At 41.4% G+C, this 19,358-nt stretch overlaps 1 protein-coding gene across 2 annotated transcripts in view; it reads right to left on the reverse strand.

Annotated features, from left to right (window-relative positions):
* Positions 1–12,699, reverse strand: part of Med13 (mediator complex subunit 13) — a 100,191-nt gene extending 87,492 nt beyond the window's left edge. For both annotated transcript variants that reach the window (XM_042693612.1, XM_042693608.1), the window contains exons 1-3: positions 12,533–12,699; positions 10,383–10,617; positions 1,153–1,321 (exon numbers count right to left, since the gene is read on the reverse strand). In XM_042693612.1, coding sequence (XP_042549546.1) covers positions 1,153–1,321; positions 10,383–10,617; positions 12,533–12,598 — 470 coding nt within the window. In that variant the 5' untranslated portion in view covers positions 12,599–12,699. The remainder of the gene's footprint in view (positions 1–1,152; positions 1,322–10,382; positions 10,618–12,532) is intronic.
* Between the last annotated feature and the right edge of the window lie 6,659 nt (positions 12,700–19,358).

Below are 19,358 nucleotides of genomic sequence, written 5' to 3' on the forward strand. Positions count from 1 at the left end.
AAAAAAAAATGATGTCCATCTATGACATGAAAGGTGGTATCTAAACAAAGATTACAACTTCAACCACATGTTTATTCTATATCCTCTCACATCATTCAGGAAAAACATTTCCCTTTTATATTCTCTTCTCCCACACCCTGCTGTATTTGCCAATGGTTCATTTCAAAGCCTAAATCTTCTCACAAATTGTTTGTATTATTCAAACCAGAGAAAAATAGTAGCCTGAACTTTTACTTGCATAAGAAAAAGGACTGTTTTAACCTTCCATGCCTCCACCTGCAACTTTTGTACTAAAAGTTTACAATGTCGTAAATCTCCCTAATTCAAAGTTCAAGAAAACTATAAACACTCCAAAAGCAAACACAGTTTATATAGAACACAATTTTAAATTATTTTAATTGAAGCAAATTGAAAGATTGGGGAATGAGAAGGGTTAACATAACCTGAATCATAACCACAGATCACTACCATTAATAGGTGTTAATATTTTAATTTGGACAGAATACATGAACAAATTTTCACTACTACTAAGAATGGATACTTCATGAGTAGTTATTCTCTTACATGTTCTCTATATCCCTGAAAAAATGTAGTCCGCTGTCTGAAAACACAATTTCTTCCTACAAGGAAATTATTTTAGGGGCTGGGAAGGTGACTCAGTGGTAGAGTGCTTGCCTTGCATGCTTGAGGCCCTGGGTTCGATTCCTCAGCACCACATTAGCAGAAGACAAAAAATAGGAAGTGGTGTTGTGGCTCAAGTGGTAGAGCGCTAGACTTGAGCTGAAGAGCTGAGTGCCAGGGCCCAGAGTTTAGACCCCACAACTGACAAAAAGAAATAATAAATAAATTAAATTTAAAAAGAAAATTATTTTAAAAATACACACACACACACACACACACACACACACACAAAAGGTATTGGGCTTTGAACTCAGGGCTTTGATTTTGCTAGGCAAAATCATTTGAGTCACACCCCAGCTCATACAAAAAATGTCCTAAAATGTGTAAAAGGGAGAGTAACATGGTAAAAAAAAATTAAAGTATTTGCTAAAATTAACCTCTAGAATATGTCTATAAGCCATTCGCTTGTTTTATTCCAAATTCTCTATAAAAAATTAACAATGTAAAGAAATATCAAGTAAGATATCTTACCTTTTATTTATAGGTTTTTCGTCTTTTTCATAAGGCTTTACAAACCACTTGCCAATCCGCACAAAGTTCCGGTTCATTAAACACCTTTCCAACAGATTGTGAACTGCTTTGAAAAGCAGAGTTCGGCATTCATAGGAAAGTCCATTCTCCCACACTCCATCTTCCTCTTCTAACAGAGAAATGAAGGAAGCAAAAAATAAAGAAGTGGTACAATATCTACTCAGAGCCCAGTAAGAGATGTTACAGTTTAATAATTATTTTCATAAGCCTCCTCTTTACATCAGGATGTTAAGATACAATCACTTAAATTCATCAAGACATCTAAGTATCAAGTTTCAAAGTTACTCCACAAGAAGCAAAAGGCAAGTGCTCTGTAGGTTATTATAAATTATTTATAAATTGCTTATAAATTATTTTTTCACAATATAAAATATAACCATGAAGGGATGGGGCTCAAGTGATAGAGGGCCTTCCCAGCAAGTATAATGCTCTGAGTTCAAACCCCACTACTGCCAATAAATAAAGCAAGCAATCCATGGTATCACAAAGACAATGACTTGGTTATTAATAAAAAGGATACCTATTTATACAACATAGAAAATATTAAATACAGTATACTAAAAATGCCAGTTTCTGTTACTTTGTCCTAATTTCTCCAATCATTCAATCTGTTAAAAAAAATTCCTAGTTAATAATTAAAATCAAAACACTGCATGTCTATCAGCATTTTTATTCATGACTAAACTATAAAACCAAATGATGAAAAGGAAGTTGTTGGCACAAAGCCTAACAAGCAACTCATTATCATCCATTCTAGGTCTGATTTCAACCAAGATTCCCTTATTATTCAGTATATGATCTTCTACTTGGGGAAGAAATTTAATGACTAAAATTCTAAATGGCCTTTCTGTTATAAGGAGGCCTAACTGTCTTCACGATAGTGTCAATTTTGCCAATAAATGTAATGATTGCTCTTAGTTGACTTATTTTAAAAAATTCACTTTAAGCTGTCTATTCATGTAATTCAGAAAAATATTTTCACTCTATTTCATGTCTGTATAAAAGTGGCCAACAAATCCAACTACAAATGAGACACTAGTTCGGCATTTAAAATGTTATTTTTTAAATTGCTTAGTTCAAGTATAACTAAAAATCTTCCAATAGCACTTTTATCTTTATAAATACTTTCTAAATATGGGCTATCTTCATTATTTTTGACTCATACTGTGTGGGGGGAGGGGCAGGGGGTATGTGTGTGTTCGTCCTAGGGCTTGAACTCAAGACCTGGGCACTATCCCTGAGGTTTTTCGCTCAAGAGTAGTGTTCTACCCTTTGAGCCACAGCAACACTTACAGATTTTGGTAGACAACTGTAGATAAGAGTCTCACAGAACTTCCTGCTCAGGTTGGCTTTGAACCCTTACCCTATTATCTCAGCCTCCTGAGTAGCGAGGGTAACAGGTTTAAGCCACCAGCACTCAGTTCATCAAATTAAAAATAAGCAACAAAGCCTATCTCATTTTAAAAAATGTATATTCTACAGCCATAGAAAATTGGTATCTTAGGGCTGGGAAGGTGGCTCAGTGGTAGAGCGCTTGCCTTGCATGCATGAGGCCCTGGGTTCGATTCCTCAGCACCACATAAGCAAAAAGAAAAAGCCGGAAGTGGCATTGTGGCCCAAGTGGTAGAGCGCTAGCCTTGAACTGAAGAGCTGAGAGACAGTGACCAGGCCCAGAGTTCAGGCCCCATGACCGGACCAAAAAATAAAAGAAAATTGATACCTTATATGCTTCTGAATAAGAGGCAACATGGCTTAAGAATGACACATGGTTTATATTCAGAACTCATACACCAAACAAGCAGAATAAACATTAACTAAAAAGCATAATGACAGTGGACTTTAACTGTATTATAAACTCTACGCCACTATAAAGGTTAATGTTGATGTTATTTTGTACTTTTAAGTGTTTCCTAAATGACTATCAAGTCTTTCAAAGTCAAGTTTTTCAAAAAAGTTTTTTTTATGAGATAAACTTTAGAAAATGACAATATATGAGCTGGAATCAAATGATTTTTAATATAATATTAAATAGAAAAGCTTTCTTACATTCAATCACATTATACATACTTATTTCCTTCCACTTAAAGCCTAAATGTTTGCAGGTTTAATTTTATTAAAGAAAATATTACTGTAGGAGAACAGGGAACTGGCACAGTGACTTTATTTAAAATATATATATTAGACCTGTGTGTGCACGCGCGTGCGCACGCATGCCCATGTGCTGATAACTAGGACTTTAACCAGGGCCAGGTACTGTTTTTTCATCTTTTTCACTCAAGGCTGGTACCCTACCACTGGAGCCACAGCTTCACTTCTAGTTTTGCTGGTTAATTGGAGATAAAAAGTCTCGGGAGTTTTCTGCCCAGGCTGAGGTCTGAGGATTGAGGCTCAAAGCCAGCCTCATCAGTAGCTAGGATTACAGGTATGAGCCACCAGCATCTGACTTCACTTAAAACTTAAGAATGAATTTGCCTTCTTTCCCAAAACAGAGTTTAAGGGTTTAAATAAAAAGTTATGGTTCATTAAAGACCATTTAATGAGGATGAATACGGTTCAAGGAGTTTTTTTGTGTATATAAAAACCGAACAATGAAGACTGTTGAAACTGTTTTAGAAGGGGAAGAACAGGTGAGAGTGATAGAAGGTGAGGCTCATCACAATACATTGCATATATTCTTGGAAATGTCACAATGAAATCCCCTTTGTACAACTAATATATGCTAATGTGAAAAACAAAACCACACCACAACATTGTGAATTGCTTCAACATTAAATCTTTACAATAGCAGAAGGCTATATTTTCACATAAAATTATGAGCATTTTATTTTACTTAAAAAAAATCTCTAGGGCTGGGAAGGGGCTCAGTGGTAGAGCGCTTGCCTTGCATGCCTGAGGCCCTGGGTTCGATTCCTCAGTACCACATAAGCAAAAAGAAAAAAGCCAGAAGTGGCGCTGTGGCTCAAGTGGTAGAGCACTACCCTTGAGCTGAAGAGCTGAGGGACAGCGCCCAGGCCCAGAGTTCAGGCCCCACGACTGGACTCAAAAAAAAAAAAAATCTCTACTTAAGTCCATAGCTTAATGATTTAAGACACAAAACATGGTTTAAAAAGTAATCACAATAGCCAGGTGCTGGTGGCTCACGCCTGTAATCCTAGCTACTAGGAGGCTGAGATCTGAGGATCACGGTCAAAGCCGGCAGACAAGATTAAAAGCCAACAGGAAAGTCTGTGAGACTCCAGTTAACAACCAGAAAACTAAAGTGGTGCTATGACTCAAATGATAAGCCTGTTTGGCTTGAGCTGAAAAGCTCAGGGACAACACCTAGGCCCAGAGTTCAAGCCCCACAACCGACAAAAAAAAAAAAATAATAATAATCACATTTAATTTTCAAAGATTTCTCCATCCTTGCTCTTAAATTTTTATCTGCAGAAACCCATGGGAACTGAATGCTTATAGGGAGGGTCTTGCTCACAACTCCACAAACACTAAGAGTTTTATCTAAAACAAAGAAGTATAGCCCACCTGTTGGGGTTTTCTAATGCCAAAAGAATCTCTCAAGTACAACTTCATCTATATGCAGGTGACTAAGCAATCAATACATTTTTCATTGCTAAACAGTCCTAGCCAGGTGCTAGGGTCTGATGCCTACAATGCTAACTATTCAGGAAGCTGAGACCTAAGGATTATAACTTGAAGCCAGCCCAGGCAGGAAAGTTTGGGAGACTTATCTCCAATTAACCACCAAAAAGCCAGTTTTGTGGCTCAAGGGTAGAATGCCAGCCCTGAGCCCAAAAAGCTAAGAGACAGCACTCAAACTGAGTTAAAGTGCATACACACGTGTACACCCCCTCTACCCCCACCCCGTGGCTCATTGTATTAGTTACTCAGAAGGCTCAGATATAAGGATCAAGATGCAAAGACAGTGTGGGCAAAAAAGTCTGTAATATCTATCTCCAATAAAACAAACAAAAAAAAAAGCTGGAAGTAGAGCTGTGGCTCAAGTAGCAGAGTGCTAACCTTGAGCACAAAAGCTTAGGGACAGTTCCCAGATCCTGAGTTCAAGCCACAGGATTGCCACAAAAAGGAAAGAGAGGGAAATAGGGATCTACTAATGCCCAATTAAGTCTTAAAATTTTTGTTTTGTTTTGTTTGGAGGGAGGGCAGTGTCACTTAGAAACAGAACCCAACTTCTAATATTTTGATGCAATAACCATAATAAAAATACTTTCTAGATTTTGTACTTGAGATTAAATGTGAAAAAGTAGAACCTAACCTAAGACATACATAGAAATACACAGCCCATATGCTAATTAAGAGGTCTTTGTATCTCAACACCAGCATTATAATATGGAGGGAAGGAAGTAGGGAATATAGCTGGCCACCGGTGGCTCATGCCTGCAATCCTAGCTACTCAGAAGGCTGAGATCTGAGGATGGCAGTTCAAAGCTAGCCCAGGCAGGAAAGATCCATGAGACTCTTATCTAGAATTAATCACCAGAAAACTGGAAGTGGAGTTGTAGCTCAAGTGGTAGAGCGCTCGCCTTGAGCTAAGAGCTCGGGGACAGCACCAGACACAGAGTGCAAGCCCCATTCTGACAAAAAAAAAAGTGGGGAACACATGACAAGTTTTTAACCTAGCCCTTTTAACCATAGCCTAATGAGGGGGAAAAAAAATCTGTATATGGAACTTAAATGTTTTTCTCCCCTTTTATGTATATCTTCAGAAAAATTCTATTTTTGTAATTTTTCTGTTGCTATTAACAAACTCTTAATCACGAATGTTACTTAAAAAACTTTACAAAGTATTTGTAGACTGTATCCAAATGTTCAAATACTAAATTTAGACATTTTTCTCCCTGAGGAAAGATGCTAAAAGATAATAAGATAAATCATCAGAAAAATATTCTTATCAATGAAAAAACAATACAGATCAAACCCAGAAAAACTGATATACCTAGTATTTAGCATTTTTCTCAAATCTGTTATCTTTAAATATCTCCATGGTGACCAGCTGATTTTTTAAAAAGGAATCTTCTATAATTTTGTTAAACCATTAAAATATGCTAAGCTCAAGGCTCAAAAATTAGCATGGTAGGAAATACGATGTATTTCCTGAAAAAATAAAGATGTATAGATCAGTGTTTGTCTTCAACAGCCATTTCCCATTCATAATCTATTCATTTAGCAAGTTATTACTGATTGCCTTAAGTTGGCAGAATCATTCATTTCCTAAACTTAAAGTTTAAGAAGTGGAGGTTTGGCTAAAGTGGCCTTGAGTGGAAAAAGCCCCTGAACCAGAACACTTTTTTGCCCAAAAAGAATATGACAAAGAAGAAATTCAGCAAATGAAGTCATCACTTAGTACTCTATAGAGGTGTGGTTCAAGTGGTAGAATGCTAGTCCTGAATGAAAAAACTAAGAGCCAGAGCACTCATTGGCCCTTAGTTGAAGCCCCAGTACCAACAGGAGGGAGAGAGGGAAAGAAAACTAAGCGATAGTTATGCAGTTATCCACACCAACCTTACAATTTATAAATCTAAAACCATCCTAAAATAAAAATGTTATTTTAAAAATGCAAAGATGAAAAGTTAAGCTATTCTGTACTTTTGTTATTGAACATTTTGATAGAAAAACTGAATATTTTAGCCAAGTGCCAGTGGCTCACGCCTGTAATCCTAGCTACCCAGCCTGGACAGAAAAGTCTGTGAGACTCTTATCTCCAATTAACCACTCAGAAACCTGGAAGTGGCACAGTGGCTCAAGTGGTAGTGCTCGCCTTGAGCTGAAGAGCTGAGGGACAGCACCCAGGCCCAGAGTTTAAGCCCCACGACCAACAACAACAACAACAAAAAACAAAAAAACCTGAAAACTCTAATTTCCCCAAAAAGGAGTGCCTTTTTTTCTCCCCCTACCAAAAAAGAGAGGGCAATACTATCACCAAAATCACACAAGCATTTCAGTAACAAGATGTGGTAGGTGCTAAACCAAACAGGACACTGACTATGAAGATCAGGTTCAGCTAAATTAACTGGCTTTTTAGTTACCACCTGGGTTCTTCAGTTCCCCTTTCCTGAATGCTACACCTCTACTTGGAACTCAGGATTGCCTCCCGCAGCTGATGCCACCCCTACTGTCCAGCTGCTCTCTTCTCAGGGGAGCTTAAAAGAAGGGAATAGAGTGCCACAGATGGAAAGAAATGAAAAAGGGGTTAGCTAGAGAGACAGAGGAGGACTAATTACCCCAAAAGGGAGGCAGACGGTGTCCCTGGAGCAAAGAAAAGAGCAAGACAAATATACTCCATCTGAAAAGACCTTATTATTCTTTGAGATATGTCTGATTTAAGTAACAACATTCCACAGTAAATGACAGACTTAAAAAAGGCTAAAATACTATATAAATACCACTGACTCTAAAGTGAAACAGTTTAAGACTAACCTTGGAACAGTAAATATGATCAAATGTTACTCTTAATTTTATCTATTTTAATCAGTTCTACTTTGATGAAAAATTTTAAAGTTTACTATTCAATAACACTCATCAAAATGTGATTAATAAACCTAAATTAATTCCACAAAATTAGTTTTATCAAATTCCATGAACAATATCTACATTAAAGTGCAAGTACTGCCATTTTTGAAAATTATGCTAAAGACTAATGTAGAAAAGAAGTTGTAAACTGTAACTCAGTTTTGATCAAGAAAAAATATCTGATAACAGGAAATCTAGAAAAGAAACCATACCTACATGTTCACCTTTAAGAATGTTAGTCCTACTATGTTAAGTCTGAATACTACATATATAAAATTATCTTCGATCTACAAAACATATTTCATTCCCTCCATTAAAAAAAAAAGGTTCAGGGCTGAGATGTAGCTTAGTGGCAAAGCGCTTGCCTAGCAAGTGCAACGTCCTGGGTTCGATCCCCAGTACCAAAAAAGAAAAGACAAAAAAAATACAGTTAAAAAAAAAAAAAGGTTCATTCAGATGCTCTGCCAAGTATCAAGTCGGCATTATACTTGTTTGTTCAGTGTAGTATTAGGTACCAAACCTAGGCTTGATCATTCCAGGCAAAATCTCTACCATTGAGCTACATCCTTAGGAGCACTAATTTTAACAATTGCTTCACTAAAAATCATAATCTACCAGTCATTTGTAGTCTATCAAGATGAAAACAAACAGTGGATAGGTATAGCTCAGTGACAGAGTACTTGCCCAACATACATATGGCACTGGGTTCAATTCTCAGCACTACAAAAGACAAAGACGCCAAACATTTTAGTGAGGTAATTTTTATAATCAATTAAAGACTAAAGTAACTCACGCATATCCAAGCCAATGAACAGGAAAAGAAGCTGGTAGCCTTAGCTTTTGATCTTACAAGTAAAAAGCCTTATCTTACTAAACCTACTAAAGAATTTTATATCTTGACACATATATGTGTGTATATATATATATATATATATATATATGCGTCATATCCATGTACAATACAAATATATAAAACATCACTGTACCTATTTAGCACTACATTACATAGTTAGAACTAAAGACTAGGCATTCCAACAGTCATCTTCTTAGGAAGGCTGCAACTTGTCTTAAAAATAACACTAAAAATTATGTTTATTAAAAGGCAAAAACATTCATTAAATGTGAAACACATACATTTCCACACAAATGTTGGTCTTTGTGAGTACTAGTTCAAGACACCGACACTTGGATTATATTTCATCCAAAATTAAAACAGATCCTGTAGGTCGGACAGCAACAGAAGCCTCAAGAGAACTCAATTTCATGTAAGAATGCTTTTAAAAAATTTATCTCAGGGGCTGGGAAGGTGGCTCAGTGGTAGAGAGCTTGCCTTGCATGCATGAGGCCCTGGGTTCAATTCCTCAGCACCACATAAGCAAAAAGAAAAAAGCCAGAAGTGGTGCTGTGGCTCAAGTGGTAGAGTGCTAGCCTTGAGCCGAAGAGCTGAGGGGCAGCGCCTAGGCCCAGAGTTCAAGCCCCATGACTGACAAAAAAAAAAATCTCAGAACCCTAAAGTTAACTGTGAAGAATTAAAATCAAACTAACTTGAAGTATTTCATTCCTTGTAGCACACAACTAACCATTTACATTCCATAATCAAAGATTCATTTAACAGGGAGTCTTAACAATCTAAACTAAACACAGCTTCAGTAATTATATGGAGGGCATTTGGTACTAAAAGAGACTGAGAAGAAAGTAATCATATTCACTTGTTCACAGTAAAATTATTTCTGTGTAACCTTTGGACTAATGACCTTTTTTCCTCTAGAAGTTGAGACAGCACTTGCCTCATGTTAAAATAATCTTTGACTGGACAGGATCTAAAAATCTTCCAAATATAAAAAAAAATTAAATAGGGCTGGGAAGGTGGCTCAGTGGTAGAGCGCTTGCCTTGCATGCATGAGGCCCTGGGTTTGATTCCTCAGCACCACATAAGTAAAAAGAAAAAAGCCGAAAGTGGCGCTGTGGCTCAAGTGGTAGAGCGCTAGCCTTGAGCTGAAGAGCTGAGGGGCAGCACCCAGGCCCAGAATTCAGGCCCCACGACTGGACCCAAAAAAAAAAAAAATTAAATCAACATATATCTTCAGGTGTAACTAAAATAACAATCAAAAAACAGTAACAATTTGTTCAAAATGAACTACTTGCAAATATGGAAATGTCACAATGAAACCCACTTATGTTACAAATGTATGCTAATTAAAAAATAAGAAACAATAAAAACTACTTTAAAAAATACACCTAGAAAGCTTAATTTCTAGATAATCCTATGCCTGTACATTCATGCAAAAAGACAGCAGAGATATTATATAACTATGTTAGAAACATAATGATCTCATATTCCATTTTTCTTAGGTTAACATAACATGCTTTCCTTGGGCCCAAACGTTTATGAAAAGTTAAGAAAGGAGGTCAAATGATAGAGGGAGAAAGTAATCCCAGGCTTATAAAGTCTCCCATAACACAAAAGATAATTTAAGTAAAATAAAATAATCATGGTGAAATAAACATGTAGGGCAGTATTATTGTCTAACTTCATTGAGCGTGTGTGCGTGTGCACACACACACACACCCACACACACACACACACACCTACCTTACTCTGTAATTCAAATCAATAGTTAGAAATGTTAAATTGCTTTCACCTGATAAGTCATGGTGAATAAGGTCAGCAAAATTGGGGTCTTCACCCCACCAAAATATCCACAATTCTCTTCTTCCAGGTCTTTGATCTCGCCGCCAAACACCTAGTACATCTGCCTTAAGGCAGCGACTAAAACTGCTTAAAATGGGGTCTTCTTCTGTCACCGGAAACAGAATAGGAGCCGAGGTTGGGCCTTGCCATACATATCGTTTCCATTTAATTCCGGTCAAGTCAGCCTGAAGGAAAGAAAACATGGTTTTTATTATTGCATAGTCAAAGTCAAAAGTACTCATTATAAATTCCCTGATTTCATTAAGACATTATCATCTTTCAATGGGTGCTTATGTCACTAAAAATAGATTGATGAAAAAAACAACAAAAACTAAAAACAATTCTGATAATTCAACCAAAAAATTTAACAGTAACAGCCAAAATACCAACATGTCACTGAATAGCATATCAACAAACATAATTTGAACTGAATAGAAATGATGTTAAATATGCACATGCACTCTAATACTTCCTCACTGTCCTAAATTCTATTCTAACTGTTCAGTTACATTGTACTCTGGCGAACCAAACTGAAAATTCTTAAAGACCCATCATTCCAAGTCTGTTCTAATGAAAAGATATCTAAACAACTCCTGAAACAAAAATCCCTTAAAAAACAAAAACTCCACACACTCCTTTAGGAAAAATCAAGTAGCTGTTTCCAAGGAACTGTCAGATTTGTGGTAGTCTGTCATTAAAGAACCTGATCCCAAAGACTGAGCTGGAGAAGACAGAAATGTTAAAATTTCTGTATGTCTTATTACATCTTAAGAGGCTGATGAATGGATATTGTCAAGAAAACCAACCTAAGATCTCCCTTTGGTGTCATGAAAGAAATTCAACAAAGGGAATTCAATAAAACTCTAATTTAAAGATGGAAAGCATACGGTGCCAGAAATGAAACTGCTGAAACATGACTGGCAGTTTACACTTGCCAACTACTTGTGCTCCGCCCACTTAATTCACTTACATCTCATATACTCAATATTTCTCATAGTACAGGGTAAAATGAAAAAGAAAGTCACACAAAACTTTGAGTCATTGATAAAGCTACGCTATTGTCCTATAGAGGATGCGAAATTTGCAACAGTTGGTACTTTCCACAAAAGTCTGAGCAGTTGGATGATACCGGACCTGGGCCAACCTACACAATCGTCCCTCCTACATCCAGCTTCCCCAGACCTTTCATTTCAATAAAACAAGGAGCAGCCTGCTCAAAATAGTCTAAAAAAAGAAAGCAAAACAGACAAATATAGAACATTTAGTGCAAAACCACAGCACCTCCTCCACTAACTCCCTCCACATTCACAAAAACATAATGTTCTAATAAAAGCAAGATGGCTAGAAATTGACCAAATGGCAAAGTGTTTCCAAAAGTTGAAAAAGAAAATAAATGTCACGGCATCTACCGATTGTTTGTTTTTTTTTTACTCGAAGATCTGAAGTTTGCCACAGAGCCACGCAGGAAAACTAACCCTGTATTAATTGGATTCGTACAGGAAAAAATAAAATAAAATAAAAGTCCAACTAATTGGGTTTGTAATGTCTTAAGTTTGTTTTTTTTTGGGGGGGGGGGGGGAGGTAGGGAGGAGGGTGGAGGTCTTGGTTCTTAGAAGAAACCAAATGAGCAAGGAAAAGGCAGAAAGCCAGTGGCGTGGTGGCGATCATAGTGTGAAGAAGGGCTCCGGGTTTAATACGGAGGAAAGCGAGAGTTCAGCAAAAAAAAAAAAAGAAAGAAAAAAAAAAGGCAAGGGCAAAAAAAAAAAAAAAAGCCCACACGGAGGGACATGTTCGTGTCTGGCCCGATCAGGAGCCCAAGTTGAGGACAAGACTCGGATGGAAAAAAAAAAAAAAAAAAAGTCCAAAACAAGCCAAGGAGGAGGGGGGGGGGGGGGGGGAGAAAAAAAAAAAAGGCCAGCGTCCTCCAGCAGCGCGGCGGGCGGCGGGCGGCGGGCGGGCGCTGTCTCCTCGACCAGGCCGACGAGGCCGGGCCTAGGCCGGATCGGGCATCGGGATCCGACCCGGCCCCCTCCCCCCCCACGGCCCCCGGGCGCCCCCCGCGGCCGCTCCCCCGCCCCCGCCCGCCGCCCCGGCACTCACCAGGCAGAAGAGGTTACAGTGACAATCTTCCAGGCTGGCCCCGTTCTGCACGAAGGAGGAACTCATCGTCCCTCACAGCAGCCGCCGCCGGCGCCACAACCCACCATCCGCCATTACCGCCGCCTCCGACCAGCGAGAGAAACACAGACACCGGGGAGGGCGGGGGGGTGGTGGTTGGGGGGGCGCTGGAAGAGGAGGCCGCCGGGCCGCCCGCCCTCCCCACGCACCCCCCCGCCGCCGCCGCCGCCGCCGCCGCCGCCGCCGCGGGCAGCCCGCGCCGCCCGGCCGGCCTGCCGGCTCCCAGCCGCCCGGGGCCGAGGGCCGGAGGCGGGAGGCCCGCGCCGCCCCGCGCCGCGCTCGCCGGGCGAGCCGGACTGCGGAGCCCGCGGACGGACGGACGCACGGACGGACCGGCGGCGGGCGGGCGGGCGGACGCTCGTCCCTCTCGGGGGGACGGAGGGGATGTGCGCCCCCCTTCCACAACAAAAAATAACAGATCACGCAATAAACAGCCAAAAATCGAGTCCGAGGTGGGACGGAACCCCAGCTCCGGAGGCTTCTCCCGGGCGAGGCGGCCGCCGCAGAGGGGCGGGAAGGGCGAGAGCCGGGAGCGCAGCGCAGGCCCCCGGCCCGGCCGGCGGCGGCGATGTCCTTAAGCCGAGTCTCCTCAGCGGCGGCGGCGGCGTCTGCGGATTCAGTCCATCCTCCGGCCGTGTGTCCCTGTCGTCCCTGGGCCAAGCCTGCCGAACGTCTGCTCTCGGGCGGCCTCACCGCCTGGACGCCGTAGTCTCCCCCATTTTGTGGGCCCAGCGGGCGGTGTTTTTCCCCCTTTAATCCGAATTCACGGGTTTTCCCTTCGCTTTAATGGCGGCCACAGGGACCAGCTCGCCCTCTCCGCTCGCCCATTGGCCGCCTGGAGGTCACGTGGGCCCGGGCTCCGTGGGGAGGGGGGAGAGGAGGGAGGGAGGGAGGGCTGGGAAGCTTTTCGGCCGAGGCGGTGAGCCCCGGGGACCCGACAGCCAAGCTGGTGGCTACTGAGACAGCGCCATCTGCTGGGCGCCCCGGCCAGTGTAAAGTGACCCGGGCTTTGGCCCTGTTCCTCTCCTGGCGGGGGAATGGACACAGTACGAGGAGGCTTCGCTTCAAAAATCTGTGAGAACTACTTGGAAATCGGTTTGAATTCTTTGGAAGAGAAAGTTGGCAGAGATTCCAAGGCATTCTCATCTATTCCATGAGGCCACTGGGATGCAACACAAACCCCTAGACGAGCATCAGAGCTGGGTGGAGACTGGACTCAGCGCTTTAAAGTTGTGACATACGAGTGTGTGTGTGTGTGTGTGTGTGTGTGTGTGTCCATAGCTACAGAAACATAAATGGGACCGTTCGTTTTGTGGTTAACAGCCTGGGAACGAGAGCCACGCTATGCTGGGATTCGAAGCGGGAGCCAGTCTTGTGGGTCTCCGTTTTCTCATCTGTAAAATGGGAGACAGCAAGCCTTCTTGAAGCACTCAGTCAACACTGGGAAGAATTATCTCTTACGGCGGTCCTCGTTTAACCTCACCTGGTGTTGGTAAGGAGCAAATGGGACTTCCGTGTGTAACTTGCCCTAATCACCGTGAGAATCTTGAGAATCTGTGTTTTCTTTTGTTTACCTCGGTCTCTCTACTTTCTAACACAGGTGCCTAGCACACAGTAGGTGCTTGATGTTTGTGGATTTACAAATGAATGAGAAGGACCAAGTAAAAAGTTGTTTGGGCGCACACACACACCCCCCCCCCAAAAAAAAAGTTATTTGGCTTTCCTAAAGTTTCGTCACAGTTGGATTACACCTCAATGTAAGAGTTCAAAACATTTTCCTAGAGTTTTAAAGTGAGTTACCTTAAAAGGGAGGAGGGAAGGATGGAGGGAAAGACGAAAAGGTTATTTAGAAGTTACAAATGCCAGTTAAGAGTTATGATTTAAAAATCATAATTGCCAGCCAGGCGCTGGTAGCTCACACCTGTAATCCTAGCTACTCAGGAGGCTGAGATCTGAGGATCGCGGTTCAAAGCCAGCCCAGGCAAGGAAAGTCCATGAGACTCTTATCTCCAATAAACCACTCAGAAAACAGAAGAGGCGCAGTGGCTCAAGTGGTGGAGCGCTCACCTTGAGCTGAAGAGCTCAGGGACAGTGCCCAGGCCCAGAGTTCAAGCCCCACGACCGACAAAAAATAACCATACTTGCCATAAATAAATGTCAGACTCTTCTATATAGCTTCTTTTACCTCTAGCTATGTGTTCATCTATGCTGATTAAGAGCCAAACTCTTGAAGCTAAACGCCTACAGAAAAAAGTTCTGCCACTTTCTAGTTGACCTCAGATCAAATTAATTCACCTTACTCTCAGTTATTGTAAAATGAAAATAATGAAATTATCTTTCTCCTAAGTGTGTGGTGAGTGAAACAATGCAGGTATAATGCTTGGCCCACGACTTTGTTAATGTTAACTATTAATATAATTCCAAAAATCATTATTGAATGATGGCACGTGTTTGCCATTACTCAGGAGTGTGAGGCAGGAGGACCTAGAGGTCAACGTGAAAAAAACCAGCCTGGGCTAGTAAGGAGACAAGGAAGGAAGGGAGGGAGGGAAAGAGGGAGGAAAGGAAGGAAGGGAGGAAGGGAGGGAGGGAAGAAGGAAAGAAGGAAGGAAGGAAGGAAAGAAGGAAGGAAGGGAGGGAGGGAGGGAGAAGAAATTGATTATTGCATATCTGCAGGCTCCAGTGAGTCTGTTTCTGGTCTACACTAAGTTCAGAATACAAATATGAATAAGATATATGCTGTTTCTGAACATATCTGGAGAGACAATAAAGGAAACACTTCCTACTGAGAAGATAAAATACAAGGGAGTGAGTGCTTGAATAAGATATGTATCAACTATGCCACAATAGGAGCACTAGAGGAGGAGCATCAAAGTTGAGAAGGCGTCATAAAGTAGGTAGCATTTGAAATCAGATTTGAAGGATAAAATGAATTCGTATAAAGCCCTTTGAAGCAGTTAAATCTTATTAAACTCAATTCAGATCCAAAGGCCACATATCAAAGTCAATTATACAACCAGGACTAATTCAATCCAGGAGTTCAAATCAACTAAGGTCGGCATCCTTTATAAGTGAGTGCCAGCACCAGGAGACAGCAATCCCCAAACCCAATGAGGTAAAAGCTCCTCTGATTCCTCTCCCCCCCCCCCACACACACAGCCCTTAGATCTTTGTTCTGCGGCTTTCCTCAGCCTGAAATAGCCATCTGACTCCTTTTGCAGAGTGTATTCATCATAGTTCTGCTATCCATTGCCATCACCACCTAACTTTTTTTAGGATACCAGTGATTGGCAGATTCTGCCCCAAACCTACCTGGTGGAAAGTGACATTTGACTGACCTTTTATTTGAATGTCAGTCTCCTAAGAGAACCAGAGGACGAGAAAGGGAGAAGTCCCAGACACAAAAATTCTGAGGATAGCTGTGAACCAGTGCCACATGCCTGCAATCTAAGATACTCAGGAGGTTGAGATCATGGTTCAAAGCCAGCCTTTCAACTTTTGTCAATCTGAACAAAAAAAACCCTAAAGGACAGTATCTAAGCTCTAAGTCCAAGCCCCAGTACTGGATACACATGTATATACACACAGACACACACAGACACACACACACACACACACACACACACACACACACACACACACAGAGTCTAAGGATTATGGAAAGAAACACAAAAGAATGAGAAAGGGAGGGAGAGAGGAAAGAGAAGGAAGAGGAGAAGAAGAAGAAGAAAAGGACAAGTGGAAGACTGAGACTCACATGGTTTAGAGAATGGAAACCTGTTGAGGAGTGGAAGAAAAGAGAGCAGCAGCCACCATTGAGAATACCTCAGCAATCTTACATTCTGTTAAAATGATATTTTGTGTGATTTCAAGAGCATTGGCTCACCTGTAGTCCTAGCTACTCAGAAGGCTGAAATCTAAGAATCACCATTTGAAACCAGCCCAGGCAGAAAAGTCCATGAGATCCTTATCTCCAAGTAAGAACCCCAAAGCCAGAAGTGGTGCTTTGGCTCAAAAGGTAAAGTACTCACCTTGAGCAAAAAAGCACAGGGACAGCACCTATGTCCTGAGTTCAAACTCTAGGACTTGCACATGCATGTGTGTGCATACACACACACGGCACTGGAAGTAGGAACTGAGCAACAGTATATCAATGCAAGTCCATCAATAGTTTAAAAAAAAAACAACACTCTGGAAAGCTGGGCATGATGGTAATCCCAGCACCCAACGGGCTGAGGCAGGAGACTCAGGAGTTCAAGCCAGGCTGGGTTATATAAGGCCCTGGCTCAAAACAAAAATAAGTAAACACTCTGTCGGAGGAAGCAATACATATATATAGACAGCATATGTGATTTTAAAGAACAAGATTCCCCCTCCTCCTCCAAAAAAGAGGTAATATAAGTGGAACAGTAGTCTGGAAAGTGAAGTATACTGTGCATACTGTAATCCCAGCACTAGGGAGGCTGAGGCAGGAGGATCTCAAGCCAGTCTCGGCTATGAAGTGATACCCTAAGAATGAATGGGAAGGAAGGAAGGGAGGGAGGGAGGGAGGGAGGGAGGAAGGAAGGAAGAAAAGAAGGAAGGAAGGAAGGAAGGAATCAGAAAAGCTTGTAAAGCCGGGCACTGGTGGCTCACTCCTATAATCCTAGCTACTCAAGAGGCTAAGATCTGAGGATCTGGGTTCAAAGGCAACTCAGACAGGAAAGTATGTGAGACTCTTCAATAAACTACCAAAAAACTGGAAGTGGCACTGTGGCTCAAGTGGTACAACACTAGCCTTGAGCTGAAGAGCTGAGGGACAGTGCCCAGGCCCAGAGTTCAAGTCCTACCACCAACAAAAAAAAAGATAAAAGCTTGAAAGATAGAGCATTTTTATGTACATGACAAAAAAATGTAACTTCATAACTCTTAACCACCATTTTGTTTTTTTGTTTTTGTTGGTCAAGGGGCTGGAACTCTGGGCCTGGGTGCTGTCCCTGAGCTCTTCAGTTTAAGGCTAGCACTCTACCACATGAGCCACAGCGCCACTTTAACCACCATTTTGATATACATCAAAATATAAAAATCCAGATTTTTCCTTTATGTATATTTTCCTATATGACTAAGATCACATACACACCAAATATGTATACACACACAGTTTACCCACATTTATTGAGCATCTGGTATGTGTCAGGTGATGTATGACCAAGACAAAATGTACAGGGAGCTTACCATCTTGGTAGATATGACATCTGGAAAGTTGTATCAACTGAGGTGAAAGCTACTCCCATTAGGACCCTAATTTTTATTTACCCATTGCTAAAATGTATATGTACTAATGACACTAAATATTAGAGTTGTTGCAATGCTTAAAGGAGATACTCCAAGTAAAATAGTTGTTGGTAATAATCCACTGAAGAAGTTTAACATGAATTGGGTCATTTATCACTGATTATCTTCCATCTCTTTCAAATGAATTTACTCTGTGGTCTCCACTTAGAAGTGTTCTTTAACTCCTTTGGACTTTTAGGGACTCCATTCTGAATGGAATGGTGGAGTCACTGGCTTATAGATTACTACCAGCGCTCCTGTGTAGGCACATCACATTATGTGAAGACAGAGAAGTCCAGAAGAGGAAAATGTATTTAGGATTGAAATTCCACACCTGATCTGAACATATGCAAGGCTTAAAACATCGCAACTTAAAGAAATGTAGTGAGAGCAAAATTGACACTGTAATTTGAATTTTTTTTGTCAGTCACAGAGCTTGAACTCTGGGCCTGCACACTGTCCCTCAGCTCTTCAGCTCAAGGTGAGCTCTCTACCACTTGAGCCACAGCGCCACTTCTGGCTTTCTGGTGGTTAACTGGAGATAAGAGTCTCATTGACTTTCCTGCTTGCGCTGGCTTTGAAGCACAATCCTCAGATCTCAGCTTCCTGAGTAGCTAGGATTATAGGCATGAGCCACCGGTGCCATCTTGTAATTTTAAATTTTGATGTAAGCATTTTGAAGTGTGTGTGTGTGTGTGTGTGTGTGTGTGTGTGTGTGTGTGTGTGTGTGTGTACTGGTCCTGAGGCTTGAACTCAAGGCCTGGGCACTATCCCTAAGCTTTTTTGCTCAAAGCTAGCACTCTACCACTGGAACCACAGCTCCAATTCTGGCTTTGGTAGTTATTTGGAGATAAGAGTCTCTTGGACTTTCCTGCCAGGGCTGGCTTTGAACTGTGATCCTCTAATTGCACCTCCTGAATAGCTAGGATTACAAGTATGAGCTCCCAGCTGGAATAACTTTTTTCTTAAAATTAAAAAAAAAAGTGAGGGGCTGGGAAGGTGGCTCAGTGGTAGAGCACTTGCCTTGCAAGGCCCTGGGTTCGATGCCTCAGCACCACATAAGAAGAAAAAAGCCGGAAGTGGCGCTTTGGCTCAAGTGGTAGAGTGCTAGCCTTGAACTGAAGAGCTGAGGGACAGCACACCAGGTCCAGAGTTCAGGCCCCATGACAGGACCCCCCCCCCCCAAAAAAAAAAAAAAAAGTGAAATTAAGAGCTGGCCATAGTGGTTCATGCTTGTAATTCTAACTTCTTGGGAAACTGAGATCAGGAGGGTAGCAATTCAAAGCCAGCCTAGGCAAAAAGTTCACAAAGCCCTGTTGCAACAGGAAAAGCTGAACACAGCATACTTCTGTGTAGGAAGCTAAGATGGGAAGTATAAGAAAGATCATGGTCCTGGCTGATCAGCAGAGAGAAAATAAGGCTAGAAGTGTGGCAC

The sequence above is a fragment of the Dipodomys spectabilis genome, unplaced genomic scaffold (genome assembly GCF_019054845.1).
Source record: "Dipodomys spectabilis isolate Male_0828 unplaced genomic scaffold, ASM1905484v1 ptg000004l, whole genome shotgun sequence".
NCBI lineage: Eukaryota > Metazoa > Chordata > Mammalia > Rodentia > Heteromyidae > Dipodomys > Dipodomys spectabilis.